Raw genomic sequence first — 20,157 nt, 5'->3', positions numbered from 1 at the left:
ACTCGGAATCCAGGACTTCTGCGGTGTCATCTCTTCTTTAACTTAATTGATGAATTTCAACGTTTTTGTTTTATAAAGAAATTTGTATATCTAGGCGGGTCCGGGCAGGTGTTCACCTGATTGGGTTTGCCTGCAGATGAACCTGTAGCAAAAGTCCCACCAACACCTGCAGTCCGTGTTCACACAGGAAGATCCCGCCCTCGTTGCTCAAGCTCATTTCCTATTGGACGAAGAGATGAGTGAGTGATGCCGGTGTGGAGCACCTGGTAGTCAGTCATCGCCCAGACTCAGTGGAGCTGCGCATCGTACGGAGCGCACAGCAATGCGGACGAAGAAGGGCAAAAAACCGAGGGGAATAGTCCGTTTTTCCTCCAACATGCCGGCGAGTCGGGGCTCCGCTCGGTCGTACAGAATGATTTAAAGGGGATTACGTCTACGACACCACACAGGAAAAAAGGGGCATTCGCTGCCTTGGAATCGGCTCCGTGACGGATATTTTCCCGACTAAACCGCAACCCCTATTTCTACCCCCAGTCCCAAGCGCGTGGAATAGTCAGCTAAAAACACGATGATTGCTTGAATATTTTGTCATTTTTTTAAATTTTATTTTCCCAGCGTCGCGTTCTGTTTTTTTTTTTTTTTTTGTTTGTTTTTGTTTTGTGGTGTCAAACTCGCCATGGTGGACTCCCCTACCATGAGGAAGACTTTAGTGGTCCCAGACATAAAGCCATTGGATGTGTATGATTGTACTAGAGCAAAGATCTGCGCAAGTGTCGGATGGCTGTTGGCGAAGTCCTACGGCAGTGCAGGTAGGTTCAAGTCATCTTTTTTTTGTACACACATATTTATAATCTGCTAGCGGCGTAGGGAAACTAACTACAATGTGTGTGTGTGTGTGTGTGTAGCTCAGCGATTTTTCTTTTCCTGCACAAAGAGCCGCACGTGAAAGGGGGAGCACGCACGCTACGCATTTTTGTGACTCTGACACATGTCATTTGTTCTCGCCCAGTGAGTGGTCACATTTTGTACGTGTTTTGTATGTGTGTGTGTGTGTGAGAGAGAGAGAGCCAGAGGAACGGGCCTCCTCCCCAGGCCTTATCACGTTATTCCATTCCGCCGTGTTTCTAACCGCCTGCTTCAGTCACACATTTGGGGTTTACTGGGTATGTTTCTTTCTTTTTTTAATGCGGTTTATATGTCACACATGGGGCGTGGAGGAAGACTTTCAGCGGCCTGTCTGCTGTGACAGCCCCGAGGGGTTGGACACCGGCTTCTGGAGCTATTCGGGATCAAATAACTATGCAAATGGCTCATTGTTCACTTACCGAAAAGAGGTAAATACCCGAGCAGATTGTCAGAGAGTTCCTTATATTGTCCTTGGACAAACCAGCCGCTAATATAAGAAAACTCACCCGCCTAAGATAGTTGTGTCGCGTGGATCACGCGTGTCATAAGACATCGATTTGCCTTTTTCTACAGACAACGAGTAGAACAGCGCCAGCTTTTGACCCTGAGGTGATAAGACGTCTCTTTTAAAAGCATGTTTTAAAGCACTATCTGGTAAAGATTAGATGCCTCAAAGAAGACGCCAAAAGAAAGTATGCTGCTCTGTTTCATTTTGGAGCATGTGTGCGGTTTAGTCATTCTTGTTTTCACCTTAACAACATGACTTTTACACAATCGCAGGCCGGCCTAGTTTCCAGGACTACACACTGCTGCAGCTCTGTTTAGCACCTAAGCCACGCCCTCTGGTCAAAGTCACACTCTGTGCTGAGACGCAAGAACCCGAGGAACATTTCTGCAGAGTCAAGATGACATCTTCTACTCCCCTCCCCAAAAACTCAGCGGGGTAGAACAGCAGGTAGCACAGCAGGAGCCAGATCGTGTCATCTGGTCCTGGGCTCTTCCGGGTCAATTAACCCCATTGATAACAATAGGCCACGTTTTTAATCCCAGACTCTTTACGATACAAAATGGACAATCACATGCACAGAACACAGTCTGCATCTCGTATCTTTATTTAGATGGAGGAATAATAAGGTTAAACAGTAGTTGAATGAGAACTCGTAAGCACTGAATTATGTCAAAACCTAATTACAATAAAAAAAAAAAAAAAGATATCTAGGGTTTATATAGGTTGCCCTACAATGAATCCATGTGCAATCAGGATAATCTAAAAGCTGCTTATAGGCTTGGACTGAGATGCCTATGCTAGCATGAACCCAGCGCAACCAAATTTACGTGCACATTTTACAACTTGAATTGTAGAATTTTGCTCACTAGCATGAGACAATGTCTTATGATCTTTTGTTACACTTTGACATTTATGTATGATTTTTTCCATCAAGGTCAATTAAAGGTTGGGCAAGGTTAAAATTCCTCATCTGCTCTTGTTGTGACAGATGACTCATTTAAGGGCGACTTAAACTGCTTTGTGACTTGACTTTGGAATGCGACCAGAAACTCTTGATTCTCAAGTTTGTAGGTTTTTCATAAGCAAATTTTCATAAACTTGACATGTTTGTACGAATGATATATGCCAATTCATTTTTCCGTCTGTCAATGTTTTTTAATTAATATGTTAGCTTAATTCTCACAGATGAAACTGCTCTCCGCTTGAGTGTTTTGGTCATTGGCCGCTGTCATCCTCTCATAATGTTTTGTTTTGAGGGTCAGGGAAACCAAACCACTTTATACCTGCATGTTTCAAAACGTATTTCACCTGATAACTCCACCCAGCTACAAAGCTGCTTGGATTGCACTGAAAGCCTGTAGGAATTACACTCGCCCTCTCGCAAACCTTGTAACTATGGTGAGTCAACAAGGGACACGGACCTGAGGAGGATGTTTCCTTGCTTCAAGTGTTTACTCAAGATGTAGGAAAACCTATTGGTTCATTAGGAAACACCTGATAGTGTTGGAAAATTGCAGTGTGTTTTCAAGATGATGAGAACTAATTGAAAAAAAGAGTATTTTACGACATCACACAGCGAATATGCAACAAATCGACCAAGATTTGGTTGGTAGTTAATGTCCAACTTGAGGACACTTCCCACAGGCAGATGCATCCTGCACACTTTATTTCTCTGTCATCCCACGTTGTCCTGTTCGTCCCTCAAGCACCCATAATGTAATCACAATCTCCGTCTATACGATGTGCGTCTCTGTGCCTTGGCCGGCAAATGTAATTTCAAGCGACTGTTTCTAATGATCATACTTGAGTGCTCTCAGGGAGGATGTGGTACAGGATACACAGGGCTGTTGGGGAAGTCATATTCTCAACGAGCTGACCTGTGTATGCACAGGGAGCCGGGAGACACTTCACGTGTAGCGCTTGAGGTGTGCTTCAAGTTTGTCACAGCAGTTGACCAAAAGAATAAAATCGAGAGGTTTGGATTTTAGGATATTCCTTCCGTTCAGAAGATGATTAATACATCATCCCTTCCAGTCTGGTCCGAGATGTCTAAGCTGTAAGGTTTATTTTAGGCATTGCCATTTCACTCAGAACTGCTTAGCATAGCCTATTATAGCCCCTCACGCTGCTTACTTGATTTTGGGATAATGGAACCAACTTTTTTTTCCAGAGTGCATAATCTGTTTGATCCTGTCCGCCACGTGATGCGAGTTTATGTTTATAGCTCAATCTTCCTCGTAGGATTTCGACGTCAACAGTAACGGCCGCATCAAAACACTTGGCGCCGAGTGAATTATTTTGGGAAATATTCTGCGGTCGTGTCAATGCAAGAAACAAAATGGTCACTAAATGGGTTTTTTGATGGCGGATGCATGCATGCCGAATGTCTAAACAACATGGGGGGGGGTTGGGTATGGCTGATCTTAAACATCCTGTCTGTACGCTTACCTTGCACACTTCTGCATATCTGAGCTCTTATGAATTATTTAATGTGTGGCAGTTTTCCTGAATGCTCCATTAAGCCCCCTGATGGTTAGATGGTCGAATCCAGCTGGTTTTGCAAGCTGCAGTGCCATCTAATTAATAGAAGGGACTACTTAATGTTTACTGAAACCGACCACTTTCTTACAATCCAATCCTGATTGTTCCACTTAAATGAGAGAATTTGAGGCAGGGTCTAGTCTGACCTTTTACCCAATGAGCTGTGGCTGACCTGCACTGACCTTCTATGTGGATATGTTCACCATAGTGACCGGCACACTTCTCAGTCAGTCGGTGAAACAGAGGAGCACATGGCTCCTGTTATCAGCAGGCGATCATGCAGCGCCAGCTGAGCTGTTCCAGCCACGATGGCCCTCTATGCATTTTAATGGCCACCTTTACACACCTGTTCATCACTTAAATGGTGCTGTTGTCTCTCCGACAACTTGTCATTGTGATGATAACAACAATGCGGGGTTGCTGTAGAGAAATTCTCAGAAAACGGCCTCAAGAAGGCTCGACTACATTTTCTCGTTATGCTCCTTAAACCTCTGCTTTATGATGATGTAGTCGTATGTTGTTAAACTTTGGCCCCTTTTGACTTCTGCCTTCGTACTCGTAGGTGATAAGCACTGACCCGATGGCCTGTGAAAGGGACAGAGGCTTTTGCTCCGGATTGTTTACAGTCATACAAGCTTGTGTTTTTAATCACAATATTTCCCTGGAGGTCGATGTTGACATTTTGAAGGCATCACAGAACTTATGGCCTTGGCTGGATAGTGCTTATGGTTACCATCTGGCCATTCTTTAGTACTTTTTATTTGTAGCAGTTATCTAACATTAGGGGTGTTCTCTTATGGTTTTCTAAATCCAGTTTTGGAAAATTGTGTATTTTTAACACTGTTTTTGTGACACTAAGTCTTTGTTCTTAGCTGGACTGTCTCATAGGGAAATCATCCTCCTATCGATCTCTCTCTCCTCTCACTCAGGTGTGGCATTTGCATCCTGCTTTGCCTTCTGGGAAGTTTTTTTTTTTTTTTTTTTTTTCTCCATACGTTGCGTTGGAAGAGTTTTTTTTCGTACACAGTATTCATGTGCATAGGAGGCTAAAGAAAGGTGTGCATTTCTGTGGGCGTGTCAGAGGATGGAGCAGTAAAGCGAGCATTGTTCTGCTGGCATCCAGGAGATTATTTACAATAAAATGGTTTAACTGACAATATTGCCGGACAGATATAGTCTGTGTTTTGTTGCTGGTGAATTCAATACATAACTTTATAATGATACAACTTGGTGCCACCTCCCTTTGGAATAACTCCTTTGTTTTCTCAAAGACACATTCGTAGGCACATACTTTTCTGCTTTCTATTTTCAGACAGGCAGCGTGTCAACTTTTTTACATAAAGGCCTCTAACGCTTATTCTGACTAAGTGTGCTTCTCTGGATTTAGAGAAACCAGTTTCACAGAGGGTGTGACGAGTATGTTTTTACACGTGTTTATTTTCAGAAAGACCAGTTTGAACAGATTCTTTCACGATCTGCAGCTAGTTACTAATAGTGAGTGCTACATTTTGTTTAACTGGCATTTTTCTTGAGTTGAAAAAGAATGAGTTTACGAATTTTAGTGTTTTGATCAGGTTGTTTTAAAATAGTGGCAGAGCATCTTGAAATCTGCAGATGCCAACCTCTGAGCTCATCATGCCCCACTGACCTTGATGCTTACGCTGCTCGACTCACTCATATGATTACAGCTCAAGGGTATTTTGTCTTAAGCAGCCGGAAAACATGGGGGAAAAACCAGGTTTCCATGTAATGAAAAAAAAAAGAACATGCTCAAGAATAATGCAAGAAAAATCCACCCATTTTTAAACCTTCAGAATTTCATCTAGACATCTCCCCCAACATATGTTTTTAAACATTTTGCCACAAGCTGTCTTCAATCTCCTGCTTGATGAACTTATCTGACACTGTTTTTGTTTTTCCTCTCGGTAGAAAGTGTCCCTGCAGAACTCCGTGACCCCTTCTACTGTGACCAGTATGAGCAGGAGCACCTTAAACCGCCAGTCACGCGCCTCCTGCAGTCCTCAGAGCTCTACTGCCGGACGCACGGCCTATTGCTGGGGGGCGCCGGCGCCAAGGCACAGCCCAAAGACAACGGCGCCCTGCTGCAGCTCCTCGCTGAGAGTGGCCCGGTCCCCACAGACCAGGGCAAACCGGTGACCGACGCAGACCTCCGACGCAAACCCATCAAAATGGTAATGTTTTCCGTTTCAGTCGTAGGAACTGCAAAGCTACTCGGGTCTGGCATGCGAGATGTTGTTAAAAGTGAACGGTATTAAGTCAAAGACATGTTGTCTGTCGCCCCGGGGAGCGAATGTCTGCCCCTGTGGAACCGGATGCTCTGCTATCCAGGAGTCTGCAGTAGGGGTCGAGTGTGCTTGGTTGTTGTATAGGGGCTTGTTTATGCTTTGATTCTATGGATTAAGGGACATCAAAAAGACCCCAATCATTCAATCCTGTCCCCATCCCCCCTGGGATGCCCCCCCCCCCCCCCCCCCCGCACCCCCAGCTGATCCCAGAGGATGAGTAGATCCAGCTGCTAAGACAAGGGGCAGTCATGATACAAGGGAGGACTCCTTTCATTTCAGCATGTGAAAAGGAGGGAGACTCTCTCTTCAATAGACTTTTCAGGTCCAGACAATGACTACATCATTCTCAGGAAATTCTAGATTCTGAGTTGAGAGAGTACTCTGTGCTGGCCCAGTGAGTCAAAGCCAGAGAAACTGGTTTGTCCTCTTTGCCCACGACAATGGATCTCGCTCTCCCTCTCGCTCCCATTTTCTCTTTCTGACGTACTCGGTAAATATAGTACAGAGTCCTTCATGCTGATAAACTATCAGATTAGTCTATTTTCAAATTTGTAATCTTAATGGTCTTGGAGGGCTGCTTTTTTGTTTGTTAGAACATATAATCCTTTTTTGCTCTAGCTAATGCAACAATTACTCATTTTAACTCAATTTGGAGGTGTTGATACAAAGCCTCTCTTTATGCAGATTATTATCTTCCTCAGAAAATGGCTAACAACTGCATTTACAGGCTGCTGTTTTTTCTTAAAGCTAAGTAGGGAGTCTCCAGGGATCTGTGTGGGTATTGTTGTTTTTAGGTGGAAGCTGTTTGCTCCACCTCTGCTGTTGACTGGCCACTGTAGCAGGTGATGATATTAGCTTAAAAGTATGCTGGAAAAAGTGCATGTATTCGGGACATTTTCTAAACCAAATAGAAATTGTGTGACCATTAACAGTAAAGCTTTGGTGATTCGAGCACTTAGTTAATTTAATATTGTGGTTCTACGACATCTAGTATTATAAAAGAATGTAAAAATTCACAAATGTGTACTTGTTTTGTACAGATAAAGACGAAAGACACAGCAGAATCGGAGTGGAGAAGGTTGCTTGATTGGGGATTTCCTTTATTCATCTATCTTACACTGTCTTTGGTCTTATCGTGTACCTACCTCTATTTCTAAGAAGACATCATCCACCAAGGTAGTCTCAATGTCTATCTAAATAGTTTGCCATCCATTTCCTAAATGTTCTTGCTTGCTTGTCCCTGAGCTCGTCTATCGCTGACTGGCTCTGTAGCTACAGTGTGGCCAGCCAGGAAAGTGGGTCACGCTGCAGCAGCATTAGAAGGATGGAGCATCAATGTGGGTCTTGGCCAGCAAACGTTTTTTGAACAGCAGCAATCTGCTGCAACACTGCTGTGTATTCAATCTTTCCAACATCTACGTCAAACCAAAGGAGAAGATGTATTGCGGGTATAGAAAAGAACGTTTGTCACTGACAAGTTAACTCCACTGCCAGTTAATCTGCCAAGCTTTAAACTGTTGGTGACATTTCACTTTGTTACTGGAACATCACACATTTGTGGTTCATTACAGGTAGAGTGATCGAGATGCTGGTCCAGTATCCGTGCAGAGCCCCAATGACCCTCTAAAGTACACATTCTTTGGTCTGATCAATGAATGGCAAAAAGAGACACGTCAAACTGTGCACTTCTGCTACACACTGAGGCTTTTGCAGTTTCTCCTTGCCAGTCCTTAAAATTCTGTGTTTAATACGGAGCACAACATCAAATTGCAAAGAAAATGGGGTTAACCATGTGATCTAGAACAAGAGGGAGGCGGCACCATTTTCCTCAGAATTATAGGTAATTTGAAGAATGAATTTGACAAAATAAGCTCAATAAGTCATTGCCAGTGTAAATAGATAATTTACCTGTCTTTTGTATACTATTGTTACCCCTTTATCGATGCATTTCAACAATTCTGGGTTTAGTTGATATTATGTGGTGATTTCTTGTAAACAAAGGGACGCCACCCTTAAAAAAAGGTAATAATAGTAATTAAATGTTGTATACAATTGACGTTATCTTGTTATAGTTTCCACAAAACCCCAGAAAGGTTATGCTTAAAAAAATCTTAGTATATCAAGTTTCTTATTTCAACAAGTTAAGTTTTGATGCATCCTGAAGCAGTGAGTAAATCGCACTTCTCCTGCAACCCAAGCCAGACTTAGAGCATTTACAGCCTGGGGTTGTCCCCTTTTTGGTGTGTCTGTGTGCTTGTGTAGTACTGGTAACTGTCCTTCTGGTGGTGGCCCAGATTAGAGATAATCTCCCATGCAGACTGAACGTCATCATCCACGATTGGAAGACACGCCAGAGATGGCCACCATTGCACCTACAATGTAGGATCAAAATCATCAATGCAACATCAAACTGATGTGTTACAATTATTCTTGGTGGAGACGATAGAACATAATCCTCATTATTGATTTTCAAATTGACCACACATGTATTACGCTAGAGATGGGGTTAAGTAATTATCTTTCCAAAACCACAATCAAGTCTTGTAGCTGTAATGCAGCTGACCCTCTTCAGTCCCTTGTTGGTTTCGGAAAGGCGCTGACACGTTGCCTTGAACAATAGTGCTGTGTTGGCAGGTTTCTGGTCAATCAAGCACCAGTCAGGAGCTTAGTTGTCAATAGAAGTGTCTTTCTATCATTTTACACAGTTTCTTCCGCTTTAGGCCTTCAATTATTAGAAGCTAATGTGGGGTAGTAATTAAATGTATCTAATGTTAAACACGTTTGGTGGAAAGCTATTGCAGACTGGATGTTCTCGCTTAAGCACACTGTTCTTGTACGTATACACGTGAGTGTGTGTGTGTGTGCATAAGCATGTGCTTTGAGATAACTTCTTGTCTGAGATCCCCTGCGGGGCCCCAGACCCGGCTGATCCCCCTGTTTGTCTCGCCCTTGGTAGGCACCAGGCAGTCAGGGAGGGGGATGGGGTTAAGTCATATTTCAGACTTAATCAGATTTTGCCCCCATCATAATCTCGTTTAATGATCCGCACGATGCCTTTCCCTTATTTGTACCACCGGTTGGTTTGTTGACGCGATTATGCAAGCACATTTGCCCCATGGGGCCCTAAAGATTTTATGCTTATGGGTTGTATTGATGCGGTAAAACTTTTTCCCCCTCAGTTGCATTGTTCTGGTCGGTACTAACTGTTGGCTGGGTGGATTTTTTCAGGGCTGAGGGCCGGTGCTAAGCCAGGGGCACCGAGCAAAGCTTTGGTCAGGCTTGCGTTGAGATGCATTGTGGGTCAGCTGGTTGGTTGCTATGGTGATCTGGCAGTCTCTATGCTGGGTGTTCATGAGTTGCTCCTCTCTCCCCTCATTAGGGAGACTTGTGATTTAGCTTAGCGAGCTCTCCTGGGTCTGCAGCGGGAAATCTACTAGCTACCCCCCTTCTTCCCATTTCATTCTGCACTTTTTGTCATGACTCACCCTCGCTCTCCTCTGAAAAACAATTGTATAGTATGACAACAGGGTGGCCGGTTAGGTTTGTCATTCCTTCTTTGTTCGTTCTCATCTATTTCCCCCCACTGTCATCCTGTCTGCCTTCACACTTTTACAACAGCTCCAAACTTCAATCATACATCACAATTTTGCAAAAGAACATGCATATTCTGTCTGTTTGCATAAGAAAATAATCTCCACACATGCCTTTGCTCAGGATTCTTATTTGTGGGCAAAATCAATGAAAGTTGATTATGCATCTCATATGTGCCAATCCCTACCATGTTTAATGATCTATGTCAGCACGTTGTTAGCTCTATGTAGCGTCGGTCCCTGTAGCAGACAATTTGTCGTCCCCTTCTGAACTGCAGACATTTCCTCTGAACCGACGAGCAATATTAAAGACCCAGCAGCAGCCCAAATTGTAGCAACACATTTGGGAGGGCAGGCCAGCAGTGACTGACTGCAGCACATCCAGAGAGCTTGGCCAATGCTATCTGACAAGCCTTTGCTGGCATAGGCCAGCCTGCCACGGGCACTGGGTCTACCCCGGTCAGCACTTCATATCAGGGTTGAGTAGGCAGACGTGGGCTCATGCACACAACCTGACTGCCACTAGCCCCCATCTGGGACGACATAAGAGGCTAACGGAAGAATGTCTGGCCTCTAAAGCGGAATTTGTAAGTAATAAAAGGGACCAGGCACTGATTTCCACCGATTAGGCTCAAAACTGAATGTGGGAAATTGAAGGAGTGGCCCCATGACAAGAATGTGTTGTTTTTGACCCGTCCGTCCTCTCTGTTGACCAGAAATGCTCATCATAACAAGGTGCTTGTTGCAATTAGCCAATAGACTAAAATAGAAGGATAATGATCATAAATGATGTAGTAGAAAAAGCTGTAGTCCTGACTGAACTATGGTCCTGTTGAGGCCTTTAAAACAGGAAGTTTATTAACCAGCTACTGTGACTATTTTCAAAAGACAAAAAGGGATGATAACTGGACAAATTAAATAAGGCTTAAACATCCACTATGAACTAGAAGTTCTTAAAAGGGTTCAAATTGTTTACAACAATCTGGAGTTCAGACATGTATGGTATAGTATAGTTGATCCGGGGCACAAAGCCAGCCCGACTTCTAATGAGGTAAAAGGTTTATAGAGTTAAACCGCTCTAACTGAGCTGACAAGATTGATGGTTCATTTAAAAGGGCTCTAGTCATTAGAAAGGCCTCCTTAATTCTGAATTATAGAAATACTCTTATGTCCGTCAGATACAAATGTTTGCAAACATAAAATATATTCAATGACATTTCTATAGCTTGAATTCTTGTATTTGTGTATAAAACATAATGTTGATTTTAGATCTAATATCTATTATGTTTGATACAAAGATCCATAAGCCAAAATTAAAAAAAGTCATGGAAGACCAGTCTGTTACAGAGAATTGTTGTGCTTCCTGGTTATTTAGTTGGAACACCTAACTCTTTATTCGGTGGCACATAAATCATACAGCCATATTTCACGGAGTGAAATGGAAGTGTCACGCACTGAAAGGCAAATAAAGGTGAAGCAGCTGAGGAATGACAGTCCTAGGATACGCGTGTTATCATATTACGGCTCCATTGCTTATTTAACTGCTTAATGATTGTTCAAACATGGGTCCAAGGTTCAGCCACAACTACTGAGGTGTGTGACAAAACGCTTCTCAGTATTTCTGATGACACTATTGGCTTCTGCTGACCTCTGGAGGATGCTGCTGGTAAATCATATTTGTGCCATATCAGTTGGACGTGATCTCTGCTCTGAAGCGAGCAGCGCCCTGATAGGCCAGTAAAAGTGTCCGTATCCAGCAATATTGTGTTTGTGTGCTGTAATTGACGCTTTCTTTTCCCTTCTCCCGTGTGATTGGTGCAGAGTGCTCACCTGGCAATGATGGATGCCTTGATGGCGATGGGAGCTATGGAGACGGTGACTGTGGCAAAGAGACGTGGTTCTGCCGAGCTACTGGGTGGAGCCTCTAAGTGGGAGGATGCTCTGCTTCATTGGGTTAATGAGGTATGTGAAAAGATGAAAAGCAATAAATGCTTTCTTCAAACACCCAATCGTTATTGTGTCCGTTCAGAAAGTGACTTGTATCTTAAGACCTCTGCTGTAGATGATCCAGTGACTGCTTAGCTACTGAAATAAGCATGCTGTAAGTCTGTAACCCACGGTGTATGTTGCTAATGTGATAATGCACAGTATCCTGTAAATCTTTAATACATGTGTGTTAACCATTATATTATCTTTTAATGCTCTCAGTTAAACCAGAAGTTAAGAGAACGCACTGAAGGAGCCCAGAATGACGCGTCTCAGGCAATTACGGAGCCTGAACCTGTTCAACCCTCTGTGAGTAATGCATTACACATTCAGTGTATTTCTTTGTCTTGTCATACGTCTTTATAACCAACCACGCTGATAATCTGTTGAGGATTACGCACAGGGTGCTACAAAAAGTCACCTGCTGTGGATTAAACACCCATTGTTGGTCCGGTTACACTTGTAGGCCTTCATTCATTTGAATGCTAAGTAAGAAAACTAAGTGTGGCGTCATTGCTTTGTCAACAAGGTTGTCTTGTCACTACAAGAAAGTACGGTCATCACAACCCTTTCTCTAGTTTCTCGTTTTTCAGCTCCAGGCTTAATACCTCTCCTTGTGCTCCTGTTTTCCATTTCCTTGTCTTTCTCTATTTCCTGTCCCTCCTCCGCTTTGACAGTGCCCTACTCGCTGGTACTGGAAACTTGTTCCTGTAAGTTCCTTCCTTTCCTCTGCTCCTTCCCCTTGTCCCTCCATCTCTCCAGTGTCTTCATCATAATGTATGAGCAAATATCTGATGGTCAGGTGTGTTTTTTTTATTTTTTATTTCTTTTTCTTTTTTCACTATATGAATCAAATGCATTGAAGTGCACGTTGTTTATGTCAGTAGGGCGGGGCACTGGTTGTTGACACATGAGTGTGCATGAATCTCCAGCAGGCCATGAAACCGGTTTTGCTGGTCCTCTGTGTGACGGTGTGTGTGCATGTCCATGTCCACGGAGACGAGCTTCTAGCCGGCTGCTGCCTGCAGAAAGTGAACTGTTTTTATACAAACCAAAGTTAACTGATGCACCGGAAACTTTTTTCATTCTATCTCTGCTTCAGAGATTGTAATTTGTCTATTTGTCGGACAAAACCTATACAAAAAATATTTACGGGTAAAATCTGATGATTAAGGTCACACTGCAGTATTTGATTTACTTTCCTGTGTTGTTTATTTTAGCTCCGCTACCGGAAGGATAAAATGCATTCCAAACAAAAGCCCATCTTTCCAATGGTGAATGAAGTAAAAGACCTGTCCACTGGTTGTGCTGTTGCTGCAGTCATACATTACTATTGTCCTGGCCTGCTAAGACTTGAAGGTACCAACAAACATCCTTACCCCCAACAGCTTTTTAGTACTTCATATTTTAAAGTCTGTAAACACTATTTTTCTCTGCTGTAAGATGTTTGCATGAAGGAGTCCATGTCCGTGGCGGACAGTCTGTACAACCTGCAGTTCATCCATGAATTCTGTGACAGCTGTCTGAAGAGTTGCTGTCACTTGTCACTGGAGGACATGCTATACACTCCACAGGAGCTTCAGGTACTTGTATTCAAACTCCTGATCATTAATCCCCTGATTGAAATGTTAACACAAATTCTGAATGCCTGATTTATTCTGTCTTTATTTACTCAGCTCAACTTGCTGAGCTTCTTGGGGGAACTCCTTAGCTGGTTTGAGGTGCAACGGCCAGAATTTGTTCAACCAGTAGACTCATTGGGTGAGTGTAAATGTTGCGGTCCTCATATTGTGTAATCCTAGAAGTAAGATTATTACAATGAGTATTTGTAACAAAGTCTTATTGTGTAATTCCTTTTTTTTATTTTTTAAGATGGATCCACACCAGTAACGCCAAGTAGCACGAGTGGTAGCAGGTACAGCAGCTGTCTGAATAGGATTTTGCTTTGTAGTAGTCTGGCATATTCTTTGGATGGTACATTAGTTGGAACTAAAAATGTTTCTCGGCCCCACAGAACCTCCCCTTCTATCTTCAAGAAGCCTTTCCTACCCATCTCCTCTCCTGCTTCAGGTAAGATTAAGACCGTCTCCTGTCTTCATTGTGTCAAGCTACAGTGTTTTGTATGTTATCTACCGTTTTCTAGTTCACCGATTTCCCCTCAACCATTGTTTGTGTTTTACTTTAGTTTCTGTGTTGTATAATGTTATTTTTACTTTTTTATTGGTGAATTGCTTTATTTATGCATCCCTGTGTTGTGAGCATGCCTTTACGTGTCTGTGTCCCCCCCATTGTACTCAGGATCTTTGACTCAGTCTACCTCAATGTCTCATATAGAAGGAGTTGGAAAGACATGGAGCAAAAAACCTCTCAGGTAGAACTTGTGTATTCATTACTCATTACAAACTCTTGTTTTACTTATTTTTCTTATTTTCATTGTACTCACACACGTTTAATTTCCTTTTTAGCCGCCCCATGTCAGCGGTATCCTTCAGCATTCCTTTTGGCTTGGACAGTGATGTAGACATTGTGATGGGCAACCCTGTGATAACCCGCTCTTTGAGCTCGGACCAACTCAACCCAGCAACCCCTCCTGAAGACCTCAGCCATTTGCTGAGCAAACCCCCTGGCTCCAACGGGCCACAGCGAGCTTCTTGGGCCACCCACCCTCAGAGTATTCCAAGGATGGCGGAGGAGAACGGCCTCGCGTCCAGTGAAACGGGAGAGCTGCCTACCATTGAAGAGGCTCTCCAAATTATCCACAGCAACAGCAAGCTGGAGCCTCGTTTACACCCTGATGGTGCTCCTGATGGTTTCTACCTCCACTCTCCCGATGACCCTGCTGGTTCCAGACATAAAAACTCAACCCCCACAAGCTGCTCTGCCCCGACGCGCTCAGGAATGATGTACCGGCCCACTGGAGAGTCCAAGGCCCACACTCGCATCAGAAACGCCTCTGAATGTTCTCGAGACGATGACTCGGTCTTGAGAGACGGCAGTGTAGACTCCGATGCATCGGAAGACTTTCCTAAAACCCAGTCCACTCCAACCACGCCAGCTGCTGGTTCAAACTCTGCCAGGGCCAACGGCACAGAGGCGTCTGACAGTGGCGTGAAGATGACCAGCTTTGCAGAACGCAAGAAGAAACAGATTCTGGATTCTCCGAAAGCCAGCGACAACGCTGCTTCTTCTCCGATGACCACATGGGCGCAAAAGTCTGAAGAAAGCCCGGGCAAGAGCCCTCAACTCAACAACGAGGTTTCGGAGCTGGGAACTCGGCTTGAAGAAAAGCGCAAGGCCATTGAAGCCCAGAAGAAACGCATTGAGGCCATTTTTGCAAAGCACCGACAAAGACTTGGGAAGAGTGCCTTTCTGCAGTTGAAGAAGGAGCAGAGTGAGGGGGAAGGGGGGGATGGCCAGATCAGCGCCGCAGACCTCTCCCGTGTGACACTTGAAGAAAGGCTAGCTCAAATGGAAGAGGAAGAGCAGCACGAACAGCGCCCCTCGGTGGAGGATAACGGTAATGTCAAAGTAGGACTTCCGCTCAACAAACAGGCCAGTCACTCCAAAGAAAGGGCAGGTACACCAGGAGAGAAGGGCCCGGTAGCGCCACTCGGGGACTATAACAACGCCGTATCCAAGCTAACGGCAGCTCTTAGCTCTCTGCAAAGTGACATGCAGCGGCTGACTGAGCAGCAGAACCACTTGATCAAGAAGAAACCCGTAGTTTCCAGTCCTAAAACCTCCCAACCTCCCGCCCAGGCCCCTTCGCGCCTCTCGCGTGAATCGACCAGAGATTTCAATTCAACCGCCTCCTCCTCTCCATCCCACAGATTAATAAACCACACCACTCCGCCTAAATCCCCTAGAGTCCAACGGAGAGCCCAATCTGTGCCCCCCAAAAGCCCCAAACACACCTTCTTGGACGTTAAGGTGCCAGCCATCTCAAGGGTCATGACCGCACCTCAAAACGTGGACTGCATTTCCCATCGCCGTCGCGTAGAGCATTTGAAATCCCAAAACCAGACTTTGTCCTCGCTCTCCTTTGGTGACTCGGGCGACACCGATGAGCTGCGCTCATCCGGACCAACTCCCGTCACCACACCAGCACCCAGCCCCGTACCGACTCATACCCCCACTCCCCGTCCCGATGACGCAATGTCCGAGGTAGGCTCCAATGACGATCACAGTATATTTAGCATGGACCTGGAGGCCGGGTCCTCGCATGGTTTTTTGGCCAGCAAGGAAAGGGTTGCAGATGGGGGCTGCAGCTCTGGTGCCCCATCGGAGTGCTCCTTCGAGAGCGACGCCACGGCAGGGATGTTGAACGGCAAACGCAGCAGCCTCATAGAGATCTCGCTGTCTGCGTTGCGGGGAAACGGGGAGGAGGAGGACAACCAAGTACCGGACGCTTTCTCCGATTCAATGAGTGACCTGGCAGAGCCCGAGGGGAAAGGAGGTGTTGGTTTCTTTTTCAAGGTAGGCAATTGAACTGTGTTCTAAAAAAAAAAAAAAGCGCTATTTGTAGGGTCAGTGGATTAAAGCCTTTTTTGATTTCTGTCTTAACTTTTAGGATGACAAGGAGCGACCAGAAGATGAGATGGCCCAGCGAAGAGCAGCTTTGCTGGAGAAACAGCAGAAGAGAGCAGAAGAGATGAAGAGACGCAAACTTGAGCAGGAAAAAGAAAAGGAATTAAAGTAAGACCCCTTTTCTTAGCTTTTCTTATTATGACCAAATGGAGACTCCAGCATACAATGTCTTTCATTAAGATTCTTCTTGTTTGGGTTTTACTGTAACCACATGCATGATTTATTGCTTGCTATTAATTCAATTCAGTTGCCATTTATCTGCTACACTAGTCATGTTTTTTTTTATGCCTTCCTGTTGTAGTCCCACGTTGGAAGTTTTTTCACGGTATCCTCCTGTACTTTTAGCAAGCCTCAGTGGATGATCATCGAAGGCTGGGCAAACAAGAGTGATGACGGAACCAAAACTCCAGGCACCTCTCCAACACCACGCACCCCACCAGTTGAGGGGACGCCTCAGCGCAGAGGAGACTTCACTCGGCTGGAGTATGAGAGGAGACATCAGCTGAAGATCATGGAAGACTTGGACAAGGTGCTGAGGCAGAAGCCCACCACGGTCCGCGGTGTCAAGAAGCAAAGGCCCAAGGCTGTGTTCAGAGATGACTCCGTCCTCTCTCACAGCCCTGTCAGGGGTTTCATGGGTAAATGTTCATTACCCACCTTGTCTCCTTTTTTTGAACGCATGCATTTACTTGCTTAATATGGTTAATTTTTTCCCCTTGTAGGCACCAAGGTGTACTCCCGCTCAACCATGAACCTGTCCTCCATGGCCAATGAATCCGGAGGCCTAACTGTCAGGAAGTCTCCCAGGTAACCTGCACAGCGACTACAGCTTGTCCTTAATGTAGAGTACGGATTTTACATAATAAAGCTGGGCAAATGAATTATTAATGAATATTGAGGCTATTCTATGTGTGTGTAAAGGTGTATAATAACTATAGATTTTGTGGCGACTGGATGCATGTAACAAACATCACTGACTGCCTCACGGAACATTCTTTTTTTTTTTTTTTTTTTACTCCCTCCAGCCGTTCACACTCCCCCTCCAGGCTCATGTCCCCTAAACGAGTGAGTGCTCACAACGGAGAGAAGGACTGGGACAATGGCTCCAATTTTTCCTCCCCTGCCTCGATCCCAGAATATACAGGTCAGCAACATGTTACAAACTAAACCCACGAAGTATTGTTTTGCTAGCTTAATAACATAAGAACATGCCTTGCAGGACCAAAGCTGTACAAGGAGCCCAGCTTTAAGTCCAACAAGTTCATCATCCATAATGCCATCACCCGCTGCTGCCTGGCCGGCAAGGTCAATGAACCACAGAAAAACAAGATTGTAGAGGTAAAGCATCCTGCTGAGTCAAAGTCCAACCTCTCTAGGCTACAAGTGACTATTACATTCCCCTCGCATTTTGTTTTGTAATATTTTTTTCTTTTTCTCCCTTCAGGAGATGGACGCGAGCACGGGCAACCACTTCCTCATCCTCTTCAGAGATGCCAGCTGCCAGTTCAGAGCAGTTTACACCATGAACCCTGAAACTGAGGAAATGGTGCGGCTCACTGGTATCGGCCCACGGATTATTGCACCCGAGATGGTCGAGTCCATTTACAAGTACAGCTCTGACCGCAAGCAGTTCACCGCCATCCCGTCCAAAACCATGTCCATGAATGTTGACGCTTTCACCATCCCCGGTCACTTTTGGCAAAAGCGCCCAGGAACTCCCAAGAAGCTCGGCACCCCCAAATAATGTCGGAGAGCTGGGTGACGACGGCCAGAGATTTCACCGTTCAGGGAACCAGCTCCCAGCCTGACCAGCTCCACCTTTTCCTCCGTTACAGCCAATGAGGGACTGAGATGTTCGAAAAACCGGCTAACTAACGGTGGCCAGCATGACTGGTTGGGCTTTGGGCCAGCTATCGACCTGGACCCCGAGAGCAAGCCGGTTGACTCAACATGCCGAGAGAAAGGGACAATCACTCACTCATTCAGCCAATGTAGTTAAAATAGTTTATCTCTGGAGGGCCTTTTGATTGGCTCAGCCTGGTCTGCGATTGTAAAATGTAATGCGACTAATTCTGTTGGGATAAAGAATTATCTTTCCCTTGGGCCCTGCCTCCTCATGCCTTGCCTTACCCGCCCCTCGAGTGATTTTTGCAACTCTTACGTAAGAAAAAGAGCGGACAGCCACACTGCCTTTGCCCACACAGTATTTTGGGCCAGAGTAGTTTCCACCCCTCTCAATTCTGCTTGCTTTTCCTTTTTGCTGCCTTTTCTTTCTTTTTTTTTCTTTTTTTTTTTCAAAGTTCACCCTCTTTAGTCTGGTGAAATGAGTGGCTCTGATCGGAGATCTTGGCTTAAAATGAATGGCAGAAATGTCTGTTCTCATTCAGATGTAGGCCACACGCCAACCCCTCATTCCATTCAAGGGTGTTTTCACTGGACCAAAAAGGATCGTTGGTGGTTCCTCTATGGGCCGCTGTGGTTGTCATTGGACTTGCACACTTAAAAAAACTGCCTATGCCCCCATTGTTTTGCGCATTCCACTCCATTCCAACTTTTTCAGCCGTAGACATCTGGATGTTTTTTTTATACTGTTGTGGCATTTCTTTGCTGGACAAATTGCTTCAGCCTTTGAGCGCTGAAAGAAGAATGAAATTCATGTACCTTTTTCCACTTAAGTTGCTTTCTCATTTTCAAAATGTGATGAATTGAAATGTTATCTGAGCTTATCTTGAAAAGAAATACTGGAAAAATGAAGGAGGGCTTTACCATGTTTATTATTTCTTTGATACAGCTATTTGTGAAAATGATAATCAATGCTGATTTAATATATACTGAATGCTGATCTCTTCGATTTTTTGACAATGATTTGTAAAAAGTAAGTTGACCTTTGTAAGCTACGAATAAGCTAGCCTGCTGCTTAAGCATTAGTGAGATGTATGTTTGAGATGAGAATGTTTGTAAGAATGAAAAGATATTGTCAAACAACTAAAAATTGCTTAAACCTTCTTTTCTGGGGATTAATAAATCCTTCAGGTGACTAGGAGTCTGTTTCCTGTTATATGATTCCCTGTTTGTGTGCATGTGCATATAAACAGTAGGTTTCTTGTCAAAGGATCCTTCTGGGCTGTAACAGCCCTCCTCTTCCCCACAGTCTCCAGAAACTTCTTCACATATAACTTGGGTAATGTGAGACGCTATTTTAAAACGCTTGTTTTGCTTGGTGTCCACGCTGCTAGAAAAAAAACATCGGCCCTGCAGTTGCTTCTGATCAGATCGACAGCATCACAAAACCTGTTGGAAATCAGTCTTCTTCCCCTCCATCACAGCTGATGTGCAGCTGTCTTCTTTGAAATCACTGACTGCCTCCAACGCATGTGGTGTTTGAATGAGATTCAGGTGTGTGGGTGTGGGGGGGGGGGGGGGAGAAATGTTAAGCGCTGCATTCAGGAAATACGATTGTGTGGAGAAGTGCTTATGGAATTGGTGGATGTTTGTATTTATGCGTTTGTAAAGTAGTATGTGGTAGTTAAACACTATTTCTTTCTGTGCAATTCTCCCATAGAAATCCCCATGTTACCCGGAGGTGTATTTATTTAGTTTGCATTAGATGGCACATTTGATGTTTAGGTTCAGGGTATTCTTCATGTCTTTCTTAGGTTAAGGTGGTAAGTCTCACCTTCATTTCATAGAGGTTGTCATAACATTTGTTTTTTTCTTTCTCTTCTATTATCAA

General features: G+C 44.4%; 1 protein-coding gene across 4 annotated transcripts; it reads left to right on the top strand.

The window, feature by feature from the left end:
* Positions 1–208: 208 nt before the first annotated feature.
* Positions 209–20,116, top strand: camsap3 (calmodulin regulated spectrin-associated protein family, member 3). 4 transcript variants are annotated; one of them, XM_037475588.2, is made up of 18 exons: positions 209–809; positions 5,885–6,147; positions 11,673–11,813; positions 12,060–12,146; positions 12,515–12,547; positions 13,058–13,196; positions 13,281–13,420; positions 13,514–13,598; positions 13,710–13,752; positions 13,852–13,907; positions 14,175–14,208; positions 14,303–16,313; positions 16,408–16,532; positions 16,770–17,062; positions 17,147–17,231; positions 17,450–17,568; positions 17,644–17,762; positions 17,869–20,116. In XM_037475588.2, the coding sequence occupies exons 1-18, from the start codon at positions 677–679 to the stop codon at positions 18,166–18,168; spliced, it is 4,206 nt and encodes a 1,401-aa protein (XP_037331485.2). In that variant the 5' UTR covers positions 209–676; the 3' UTR covers positions 18,169–20,116. The 4 variants fall into 4 exon arrangements, with proteins under 4 accessions (XP_037331485.2, XP_037331482.2, XP_037331484.2 ...); XM_037475585.2 differs by having other exon boundaries at positions 14,136–14,208; XM_037475587.2 differs by having other exon boundaries at positions 210–809; positions 14,172–14,208.
* The last annotated feature ends 41 nt before the right edge of the window (positions 20,117–20,157 follow it).

This window comes from Pungitius pungitius, chromosome 12, assembly GCF_949316345.1.
Source record: "Pungitius pungitius chromosome 12, fPunPun2.1, whole genome shotgun sequence".
In the NCBI taxonomy this organism is placed as follows: Eukaryota; Metazoa; Chordata; class Actinopteri; order Perciformes; family Gasterosteidae; genus Pungitius; species Pungitius pungitius.
Note: the sequence above shows the minus strand (reverse complement) of the source record. Positions and strands in the feature narration are given on the sequence as shown.